General features: G+C 35.2%; 1 protein-coding gene across 2 annotated transcripts in view; it reads left to right on the top strand.

The window, feature by feature from the left end:
* The window catches only part of FERMT1 (FERM domain containing kindlin 1), a 144783-nt gene extending 135660 nt beyond the window's left edge, over positions 1 to 9123 (top strand). For both annotated transcript variants that reach the window (XM_053712175.1, XM_053712174.1), the window contains exon 15: positions 1624 to 9123. In XM_053712175.1, coding sequence (XP_053568150.1) covers positions 1624 to 1797 — 174 coding nt within the window. In that variant the 3' untranslated portion in view covers positions 1798 to 9123. The remainder of the gene's footprint in view (positions 1 to 1623) is intronic.
* The last annotated feature ends 2800 nt before the right edge of the window (positions 9124 to 11923 follow it).

Raw genomic sequence — 11923 nt, forward strand, 5'->3', positions numbered from 1 at the left:
TCTGCTATTTGTGAACAAAGGAGATCCCATAGAAGCATTTACAACCATTTGTGCCATAATTGCACAAGCTGTTTGTAAATAATTTCAGTGAGAAACCTAAAGTTTGTGAAAAAGTTTGTGAAAAAGTGAACTTTTTTTTTTTATTTGATCGCATTTGGCGGTGAAATGGTGGCATAAAATATACCAAAACTGGCCTAGATCAATACTTTGGGTTGTCTTTTAAAAAAATATATACATGTCAAGGGATATTCAGGGATTCCTGACAGATATCAGTGTTCCAATGTAACTATCGCTAATTTTGATAAAAAATGGTTTGGAAATAGCAAAGTGCTACTTGTATTTATTGCCCTATAACTTGCATTTGGTATTTCTAAACTCAGGACAAAATTTAGAAACTATTTAGCATGGGTGTTTTTTGGTGGTTGTAGATGAGCAACAAATTTTATATATTTTTTTATAGTAAATTATAAGATATGATGAAAATAATGGTATATTTAGAAATTCCATTTAATGGCCAAAATAACGGTATATAATATGTGTGGGTACAGTAAATGAGTAAGAGGAAAATTACAGCTAAACACAAACACCGTAAAAATTTAAAAATAGCCCTGGTCCCAAACGGTCAGAAAATGGAAAAGTGCTGTGATCCTTAAGTGGTTAAAATGTTTATTAATTAAAAACTCTACGTCTAAAAGATACAGCCATAGAAATGTCAAACATGCAACTCTGAAGCCAAACTTGCATCCCACTCTTCTAAAATCTAATTATTCATTTTCACTAGAATAATATGCACTTTACCAGCCTGATGACATTTATTTTATTATTTTTATACTTTATTTATATAGCGCCAACAAATTCCACAGCGCTGCCCATGGGTACAAAAGATAAAAGTACAACAATGATACAATATGTTTAAGAGACAAGATAAAATGTATCAAACAAATACAGGAGGAATTGAGGCCCCTATTCCCGTGGGAATTTACAATCTAGAAGGGTAGGAGGGTGAGATACAGGAGGTGGGGACTGCAAGGGTGAGAATGATGTTAGTACAGAGTTAGATAAGGGCAATTATTAGGTAAGTGCAATTCATTTGTTACTGAGTTGGGTGGTTGGCTTACATGACATTGTGCAAAAAGAAAAGAGCATTAATAACCTCTGTAAAGGGACACGACACATCAAATTGTTCTTTCATAATCCAGATACAGAATGCAATTGTAAACAACTTGCTTTGTTCTGTTTATATCCTTAATTGAAAATCAAACCTAGGTAGGTTCAGGAGCAGCGATGCACTACTGCGAGCTAGCTGCTGAGTGGTGGCTGTACATATATGCCTCTTGTCATTGGCTCACACAATCTTTTTAGTTTGCTCCCTCCCAGTAGTGCATTGCTGCTGCTTTTACAAAAGATACCAAGAGAATTAAGCAAATTTGATAATAGAGGTATGTTGGAAAGTTGTTTAAAATTGTATGCTACAGTATATCTGAATCATGAAATTAAAAAAAATGTGTTTCATGTCCCTTTAACAAAGATAGGTTTTAAAGCTTAAAATGATTAGCTTTTAAATACTTAGCCAAAGAGGGTCTATCCTACATGTCTAATTGTTTTTCTTTGGTTTCCTTTCAGGTTGCTATTGAATTTGACCAGAATATATCCATTGCGTTTAAGTGTTTGAGCGCAAACTGCAAAGTTGTCCATGAGTATATAGGGGGTTACATTTTCCTATCTACCCGATCAAAAGACCAGAATGAATCTCTGGATGAAGATCTTTTTCATAAACTAACAGGAGGTCAAGAATGAGCGAATATTGCAACATCATCTTTCAGTTGTTTGCTGTACTGTATAAACCAGCTAGCCTGGCATTATGGATCTGAATATAAGCTAAAGTACACAAAATGAAAATATTTGCCAGCATCTATAAATCATCACATATAACTCAAAAACAAAGCAACATTTCTTTATGAATATTTCCCTTTATCATGGATATTGTCCAGCTGTGCTCAGCTGTAACTTAGCATTATGAAAGCACTAATAATACAGTGAACTTGAATCTTGTTTTTTTTAATGTAAAAAAGAATTGCCAAAAAACAGCGCATTTTCATCATAACCCAACTTCAGAAGTAACCAGTTACTGCCATTGACAATGTGTGAAATCCAGAGTCTTTTCCCTAGTCTTGTGCTGTAAAATGTTTGACTTTTAACTATGATTATAATTTATTTGTGAAGCACTATTTAATTCTGTAGCCCTAGGAACATGAGTAGGCTTACACAATGATACTGATTCATGGTAAAAAAATAATACAGATACATATAACAGACTAATCAAAACACTACTCTGTAAAGTTTACAATCTACAACTTCACTATTTAATCCACGGACAGGTATAAAACATGCACTTGTCCCAGATCTTGTGGGATTGTCATAGGCTGTGGGAAATTTTACTATTTACCCTCCTGTAGCTTCTCCGCTCAAGCCAAAATATCCCAATCTCTAGGCCATTTTTAATAACTCCAGTCCTAAAGGTACAGGTGATGGGTGAGTGCAAGTTAGTAACCATGGTTAATGATCAGTTAATTATTTCCCCTGTGCTCGAGTTCAGTTGTTACCAAAATATGGCCTGTTAGTGTGCCCTGATGACTGGAGTTGGAAAACACTGTTCCCTTCACACCACAGTGAATCTGCCCATGACTACCACACTCATGGCCAATCTTTCCTGTAGCTCCAAACAACGGTGGGACACTGACCATAAGTCCTCCTCATCTGCCTGTCCTAGAAAACCACAAAGAAATGTTGGGAAGCAAAAAAGATTAGCCAAACCAAAGTTTGTACCATTAGAATTGCATTTAACATTGTCTATAAAATATCTGGGGAAAGCAAGTGGGGGTACTTGCTTAGATTTGCTAATTTTCTATACAATAATTCTATGTGGCCAATTTATTAATGTGCGGGAGGACATGATCCACTGTAGCGGATCATGTCTGCCCCACATCGATAAATGCCGACAGCATACGCTGTTGGCATTTATCATTGCATAAGCATTTTGTGTGAAATGCTTGTGCAATGCCGCCGTAGCACGGGGTGTCAATCATCTCGATCGTATCTGATCGGGAAGATTGCTGTCCTCCACCTCAGCGGTGGCGGACGAATTAAGGAGCAGCGATCTTAAGACCGCTGCTTCTTAAATTACGTTTCTGGCGAGCCTGAAGGCTCGCGCGGAAACAGCTGCATACGCTGCTTCTTAAATCAGCTCTAATATCTATTACTTTTATGTAATGTAGGATTTTAATCTCATCATTTCATCTCCACTATAACTCAAATGAGTAAAGTATTTTCTTTGGAAAGAAGTTTCACCAAGTAGCAAGTTAAACCTCCCTTCTGCTGAAAGATTCGAACACCATGTCTGCTCAGAAAGCTGGCAGTGGTGTGTACTGATTCAGTAAAGACTTAAAGGGACATCAAACCCAATTTTGTATTTTTTTTACGATTCAGATAGAGCATGTCATTTTAAAAAACAAACTTTTCAATTTACTTCTATTATCTAATTTGTTTGTTCTCTTGGTATTCTTTTTTTGAAAATGATATCTAGGTAGGGTCAGGAGCTGCTCATTGATGGCTGCACATATATGCCTCATGTTAGTGGCTCACCCAGTGTGGTCAGCTAGCTCCCAGTAGTGCATTGCTACTTCTTCAATAAAAGATACCAAGAGAATGAAGCAAATTAGATATTAGAATCAAATTGTAAAATTGTTAAACATTGTATTCTCTATTTGTTAAAAAAAAAATGTTTGGTTTTATGTACCTTTAATTAGTGTCATACAAGCCACTTCTAACTCTCTGAGAAGGTGTAGTGTTTTAATTCTGGTGCAGGGAGCACTCACAGCATATGTATATATGCAGCTGAAGAACAATAACCTTTAGTAGAAGCATTTATGCTACTAGAAGTTTATTGCAAAAAATGCTTCTATTTAAAATTGAACTGCACCCATGCACATTTTACTGTTAACCTTTAAATCTCTTTAATACCCCTTTAAATCTTAAATTGCATAATAACGTTTTCTGTATATATTTCATACGGCTGTACTCAGGTGATGAAAACCTGATTAGGAATGTTTATTCTGCTTTGCTCTGAACATTGGTAAACTAATTAAGTATACAGATAATTAGTTATGTTCAATGTCATTTAAATTCCATATATTTTGCTCAAATATTTTGATTTCTAATCTTCATTTAAAGGGACAGTAATGTCAAAATTTATACTTTATGTTTTATATAGAGCACACAGTTTAAAAAAAAATCAGTTTACTTCTATTATTAAATTTGCTTTGTTCTCTTGCTATTCTTTGTTCAAGCATAAAGCTAGGCAGGCGCATAGGAGCTCAGGAGTGTGCATGTGTATTTAGCACTCTGTGGCAGCATTGATTGCAACAATATTTATAACATTGTTATACTATATTGTTAATAGTGCTGTCATACAGTATACTCCCCTAAGTTCCTAAGAGCATACCTAGGTTTACTATCAAAATAACAAGGCTAATTTTATAACAGTATTTTAAAATGGCATGCTCTCTGTAAACCATGAAAGTTTAAACTTTACTTTTCTGCCCCTTTAAATGTCTCAAAATATTCCAGTATGAATATTACATTTTTAGCCAAGGTGTTATACAAGTAGTTTTGATATATTTGTGTATAGTAACTGTTGTACATTATGTGTGATGGAGATGCCTCACATTTTAAATAGACTATTTATAATTAGACGTGCAAAGGTTTGACAAAGGCTGCTGTGCCAGCCGAAACGCGTTGCTAAGATACCGTATTTTGCAGAACTTTTCTGTCCATTTGGAGATTCCGTAGTATTTGGCAGAACCGTAGACCCGGGAAAGATCACTTTTACAAAAAAATGCAAGAGAGGCGGAGAAGAAAATCACTGACCTGCTCCAGCATCGGTTTGCCTTGGTTCAAATTACAAAGAGGAGGATCACTAAACAACTTACCTATTCCTAACCACGGTGGAACTTTACCACTGCAATATAAAGTAAAAACTACTGGAAATTTAAAGGGACAGTCTAGGCCAAAATAAGCTTTCATGATTCAGATAGAGCATGTAATTTTAAACAATTTTCCAATTTACTTTTATCACCAATTTTGCTTTGTTCTCTTGGTATTCTTAGTTGAAAGCTTAACCTAGGAGGTTCATATGCTAATTTCTTAGACCTTGAAGGCCACCTCTTTTCAGAATGCATTTTAACAGTTTTTCACCACTAGAGGGTGTTAGTTCATGTATTTCATATAGATAACACTGTGCTTTTGCACGTGAAGTTATCTGAGAGCAGGCAGTGATTGGCTAGACTGCAAGTCTGTCAAAATAACTGAAATAAAGGGGCAGTTTGCAGAGGCTTAGATACAAGATAATCACAGAGGTAAAAGTATATTAATATAACTGTGTTGGTTATGCAAAACTGGGGAATGGGTAATAAAGGGATTATCTATCTTTTAAAACAATAAAAAATTCTGGTGTAGACTGTCCCTTTAAGCAGTCTCAGGACTGGATAAAGGACATAAACAACTCACTCCGCCCACATTAAGGATCATTTGCTGACTCGGATTCTGATCAGTGTTAGACTTCTGCTATCTATTTTAGCGTTTCTAGCTTTAACCCACAATATTTTAAGGTTGGCCAACCTAATCCTATATGAAATGTTTTTAATGTGCAATTGCTGATGATATTTTTTTATTACCCCATTTTTTATATTTGTGTATAAGATTATGTATCAATTTCAAATGATATGTTAAAGATATCTATATAGGGTCTAATCGAAGATATTTTAACGATACCTATAGAGAGTCTAGCTTTTAGCAAATAAATAGAATATATATTTTTACTTGACATATTTTGAAGTGTTTTTTCTAATACTAATATACGACTATTTCCTTACACACATTCTAACACTGAAACCAGTCCCAAATATTAACTCTCCAATATTAGGTTTAAGCTTTCCTGGCGCTTTCTATCTCATTTTCTTTAACAGTGTGTCACATATAGCAATGTGACAAACAGAACTCACATAGTGTGTCTCATACAGAAATGTTAGGAATACAACTCACATAATGTGTCACATGTTCCACAATAAATATTAGACATGTGAAGCAGCAGATAATTTGTTTCGGATTAATGATTCATAAGAAATATTCTAAAAAGGTAGTTTTCGGGAATATTCATTTGATGCACAATTCAGTATTTGTTTCATTTAAATGAAACAAATATTGTATATTCGGTAACATTTACATTTAGTTAAAATAAATGTTATTCTGCTGCAGGTGACAGTGTTCACTGCATCTGGCACTATCTGAGCAGAGGGGGTTTATATATAATGTCAGATGACCGAATTTGCAGAACTGTTATATATTTGTTATAAACAAATATGAATGTTGCGTTAAATAAGTTTTGTCCCTTACAACATTTATTTTTTTGTTACAATTCCAATTATTTATTCATTATTAAACAAATTTGACAAAAATGGTAAAATGTGTCATTTTCCAAATTTGTTTTATAACAAATATTCTCTATTTATAATGTACCTTAATGGCTGGTTTTCCTAAGAATGCACAATATAAAACACTGAGCAGCACTAGCAACATACACCCATCACTTATTGCTGGGGAATTTAACACTTATCAATTCTTATTACAAACAGGTGTAAGGTATTGTGTATTTATGTTGTCATTTCATAAGTCAATGCTTTAGTGTTAAAAAAAGTGCAATTTGTTTTAATAGCTATCAATTGCACATTGTAATATTTATTGTAGATAAAATAATTGTATAAAAGTGACAGATTTCTCCAGAGGCAGCAGCCTAGGGGTGCATTCTGTATATTTGACAGGTGCAGCCAATTAGAAACTGTGCATAAGGCTTTCTTAAACAGATATATGCTAGAAGGCTGACAACAAGGGCTCAATTTAACAAAGCCCTACGGCTACAAGTTCTCACAAGAACTTGCTCGCCGTAATTTATCAAGCAGTGGTCACCAGACTGCCGCTTCCTTAACCTCTTCGCCACCTCTAAGGTGGCAAAATTCAATCTCTGCAGTCGAGTCCGAATGAGGAGATGGACAGCTCCTGCCCGCACGTGATTGGCTGTGCGCGGGCAGGGGGCTGGATTGCACGCGAGCGCAAAATTGCGCTTGTGTGCAATGTTGATCACCTGCGGGTAATTTCGCCCTGCCACAGGCAAGCTGAGGCGTACAGGGGCGCGCATACGTGCCCCTGTACGCCTCAGCTTTGATTAATCTAGCCCTAAGTGCACATCTTAGTGGTGATGTCACCAGAAACAAAATTAATTGAAACACCTTATAATAATTTGCACATTGAAGGAAAAGGGTTTACATATCTTAACAAGAACTATATAGTCTGTATTAAGACCCACAACATACAGTTGCATAACCTTATATGGCTATTTTTCTATGATGATATAGTGTAGCACCAAATTACAAGGGGTGTTGGAAAAGTGATGCTTTTGAGTCATGCCTAGCTGTGGTTTGTAATCTAACACTAACTATGGCTCACAAAAGATCATTATAAAAGGGAATGCTTCTACAAGTAATTAAAGAGACATGAAACCCAAAAGTTTTCTTTCACATACAGTTTTAAACAATTTTCCATTTTACTTCAGTCATCTAATTTGCTTCCTTCTCTGGGTATCATTTGCTGAAAATCATACCTAAGTATGCTCGGGAGCAGTATTACACTACTGGGAGCTAGCTGCTGATTGGTGGCTGGACATATATGCCTCTTATCATTGGTTTACCCAATGTTTTCAGCTGCACCAGTGATGCATTGCTGCTCCTCCAACAAAGGATAACAGGAGAATGAAGCAAATGTGATAATAGATAAAACCTAAAATAAAAAGGTGCCATTTTGTATCCCTTTAACTTCTTTATTGGTGTAAGTCACAGAATTCACAGACTTAGATTTGTTGGTGTGTTTTATTGAAACTGATTTGTTTTTAAATATAATTAATGTCAATATTACAAATGTAATCAATATAAAGGTGACTCGTGCTTTACATAAATAAACCTAGATTATTACAAGTGGAACACTATTGATTGTGCAGGGTGTACTATCAATATCGCTGGACTAAGATTAATCTAGTATTACAAGTCCTTGATAAAACAGAAATACTAGAGAATGTTTATCAATAAACATTGCTCGCATTACAAGTTGAAAGTAAGTATAAGTATGTATATACTTATTTTTAAATATATAACTGCAAACACACATATATATATATATATATATATATATATATATATATACATACACACATATACACATATAGATATAAAATAACATTTCCTTCTAAGTGAAGGACAAAGGTATTTAAAGTATTTCTTAACACACCTTCGGCTTTAGTGCCATTGGCGTAGCGTACCTTCAGGTTAGCATGCAAGTGAAAGCCAGAACAGGCTTTTGTAGCGTGTCCCATAGAAGTAATTGGATAAAGGGTGTTAGCGCTACTGCACTTTACGACTTTCAATTGTTAGCGTGTCTTTCACTCGAGAGCAAACATTTTACGTTCAACTTGTAATATGAGCATGAGAATAGGATCACTATTGACTTAACTTGCAAGGTGTTAACTCTCAGTAGCGCTAATATTTTGCGCTACACATAATTTAGGCCATAGATGGGTATTATTAGGTAGGATAAAATCAATATTCACTGGTATGGTTTGCATCATGTGAGCCTGTTTGTATCTGATCTGTACAGTATAAGCACAAGGTATAACTGGTATTTAGTGGTGGATTTTGCATAAATTTACAAGGCAGTTCCATTTTTACGTCTTTTTTTTTATTTTTATTCAGTCATTCACCAGCAACAAATTAATATAATCATAATACGATACTGATATATGAAGTTTTTACACTGTTTAGGTTTCTTGAGTTAAATATTTGTATTTGTGCAAAATTGCTTGATTGTTACTTATTTTTACATGTTAAATTTCTTACATTTTGTAAAGTTATTTTGTAAATAGATGTTTACCATGGTGCAATTTTAAGTCAGTTCCCAAAAAGCATTATACTATTATTGTTTTAATATTGTGTATTGTCAATAAAAATACATTTTAATACTAAATGTGTATTTTTTTAATTATTATTAGTTTTTTTGGGGAGGTAAATAAGTGTAACTTTAACCAATTAACATGCAATAAAAACTCTATCAAGTTTACTGCAACCTGGAGCTCATACACAAAAAGACCTCCAGCTACAGGTTCCTAGATGGAAATAATGATTTGTTTGCCTATTGATTAGGGGGTCGATCCGATAAAAATCGTCGCCCGCAAAAGCCGGCGACGCCAATATTTACGCTGGTTTGGTATCCTATATACGGCGTAACTTAGAAGTTACGCGCGTATATTTCTGCCGTCGCCCGTAGTTTTTTGGGCCATAGGCAGGTATACCAAACCAGCGCAGTTTGGTATCCAATATACAGCGTAAGGACTTACGTGGCGAAAATGGAGAAATCTTACTCCATTTTCACCTCGCCACAAAAAGCAGCCGTAAGAAGCCTTACGCTGACTATTGGAGCCCCGTAACTCCCTAAACTAGCTAGAAAATAAACCTAACACCTAACGCATGCGCAATGTCTATCTAGCTGTCACCCGCGATCTGCTAAATAAAACCTAACACCTAACGCATGCGCAATGTCTATCTACCTGTCAACCGCGATCCCCCGCCGCAATCCCTAATAAAGTTATTAACCCCTAAACCGCCGCCATCTACATAAACTAACCCCCTACTGTGAGCCCATAAAACCGCCGCCACCTACCTTATCTATCGCCTAATGTGAACCCCTAAAACCGCCGCCATCTACCTTATCTATCCACTAATCTGACCCCTTACACCGCCGCCACCTATATAAAAATTATTAACCCCTAATCTAATCCCCCTATACCGCCGCCAGCTATATTAATAGTATTAACCCCTAATGTAAGCCCCTTACACCGCCGCCATCTCTATTAAAATTATTAACCCCTAATTTAATCTACCTACCCCGCCGCCAGCTATGTTATCTATATTAACCCTAAGTATATTATAGTTAATATAGTTATTACATTATATATATTAACTATATTAACCCTAATTATATTAGGGTTAATATAGTTAATATAGTTACTATAGTATTTATATTAACTATATTAACTCTATCTAACCCTAACACCCCTAACTAAATTCTTATTAAATTAATCTAATTCATATTATAAACTAAAATATTCCTATTTAAATCTAAATACTTACCTATAAAATAAACCCTAAGATAGCTACAATATAATTAATAATTACATTGTAGCTATGTTAGGGTTTATATTTATTTTACAGGTAAATTGTTAATTATTTTAACTAGGTATAATAGCTATTAAATAGTTATTAACTATTTAACATCTACCTAGTTAAAATAATTACCCAATTACCTGTAAAATAAATCCTAACCTAAGTTACAAATACACCTACACTATCAATAAATTAAATAAACTACAAATATCTATCTAAAAATACAATTAAATAAACTAAACTAAATTACAAAAAAAAAACAAACACTAAATTACAAAAAATAAAAAAAAGATTACAAGATTTTTAAGCTAATTACACCTATTCTAAGCCCCCTAATAAAATAATAAAGCCCCCCAAAATAAAAAAAATTCCCTGCCCTATTCTAAATTAAAAAAAGTTCAAAGCTCTTTACCTTACCAGCCCTTAAAAGGGCCTTTTGTGGGGCATGCCCCAAAGAATTCAGCTCTTTTGCATTTCAATAAATATACAATACCCCCCCAACATTACAACCCACCACCCACATACCCCTATTCTAAACCCACCCAAACCCCCCTTAAAAAAGCCTAACACTACCCCCCTGAAGATCTCCCTACCTTGTCTTCACCACACCGGGCCGAACTCCTCATCCGATCCGGGCGATGTGTTCCTCCAAGCGGCAAAGAAGAAATGTTCATCCCGGCGACGTGTTCCTCCAAGCGGCAAAGAAGAATTCTTCATCCCGGCGACGTCTTCCTCCAAGCGGCAGCAAAGTCTTCTTCCTTCCGGCAGCATCTTCCATCAAGCGGCATCTTCAATCTTCTTTCTTCGCTCCGCCGCCGCGGAGCATCCATCCCGGCCGACGACTGAACGACGAATGAGGTACCTTTAAATGACGTCATCCAAGATGGCGTCCGCCGAATTCCGATTGGCTGATAGGATTCTATCAGCCAATCGGAATTAAGGCAGAAAAATCTGATTGGCTGATTGAATCAGCCAATCAGATTCAAGTTCAATCCGATTGGCTGATTGGTTCAGCCAATCGGATTGAACTTGAATCTGATTGGCGCCCTAGATGTTTACTTGCCTGTGCCATTGTGGTAGGGTGGATAAATCTTCCACTTGCCCCTACTCCAGCTACAGGTCTGAAGATGCATTCTGTGACACTCATTTTAAAAAGAAAACCACACACACATAAGCAAAGTAATGCTCAAAAATACACAATCTCTTCTACAGTAAAAAAATAAAATATACAGTTTAAAATATCAACCAATATGATGTGTTACATGTATTTTAGTTTTGATACATAAATCAATGTTTTCTTTAAATATATTTTTTTTTTCACTTAAAGGAACATTAAATATTTTCAGATTGCAATATAAAATGTTAAATGGATTTTTAAAAACTTGCAATATGTTTATTTTATTTTTTTATTCATGTAATTTAATTCTAAAAATTGTGGGCCTTCTAATGTTAAAAGTGGAAGTAGAGACTTCAGACATAACACTTCTATATTCCAGACAGTGATTGGCTGCACGCTCAAGTGACTTATATAAAACTTTCCTTAATTGGCACAGCAGTAAACAAATCCTAGGTTGCAACATGGTAGCTCTCATAGCTTTATGGAC

The sequence above is a fragment of the Bombina bombina genome, chromosome 4 (assembly GCF_027579735.1).
Source record: "Bombina bombina isolate aBomBom1 chromosome 4, aBomBom1.pri, whole genome shotgun sequence".
Lineage (NCBI taxonomy): Eukaryota > Metazoa > Chordata > Amphibia > Anura > Bombinatoridae > Bombina > Bombina bombina.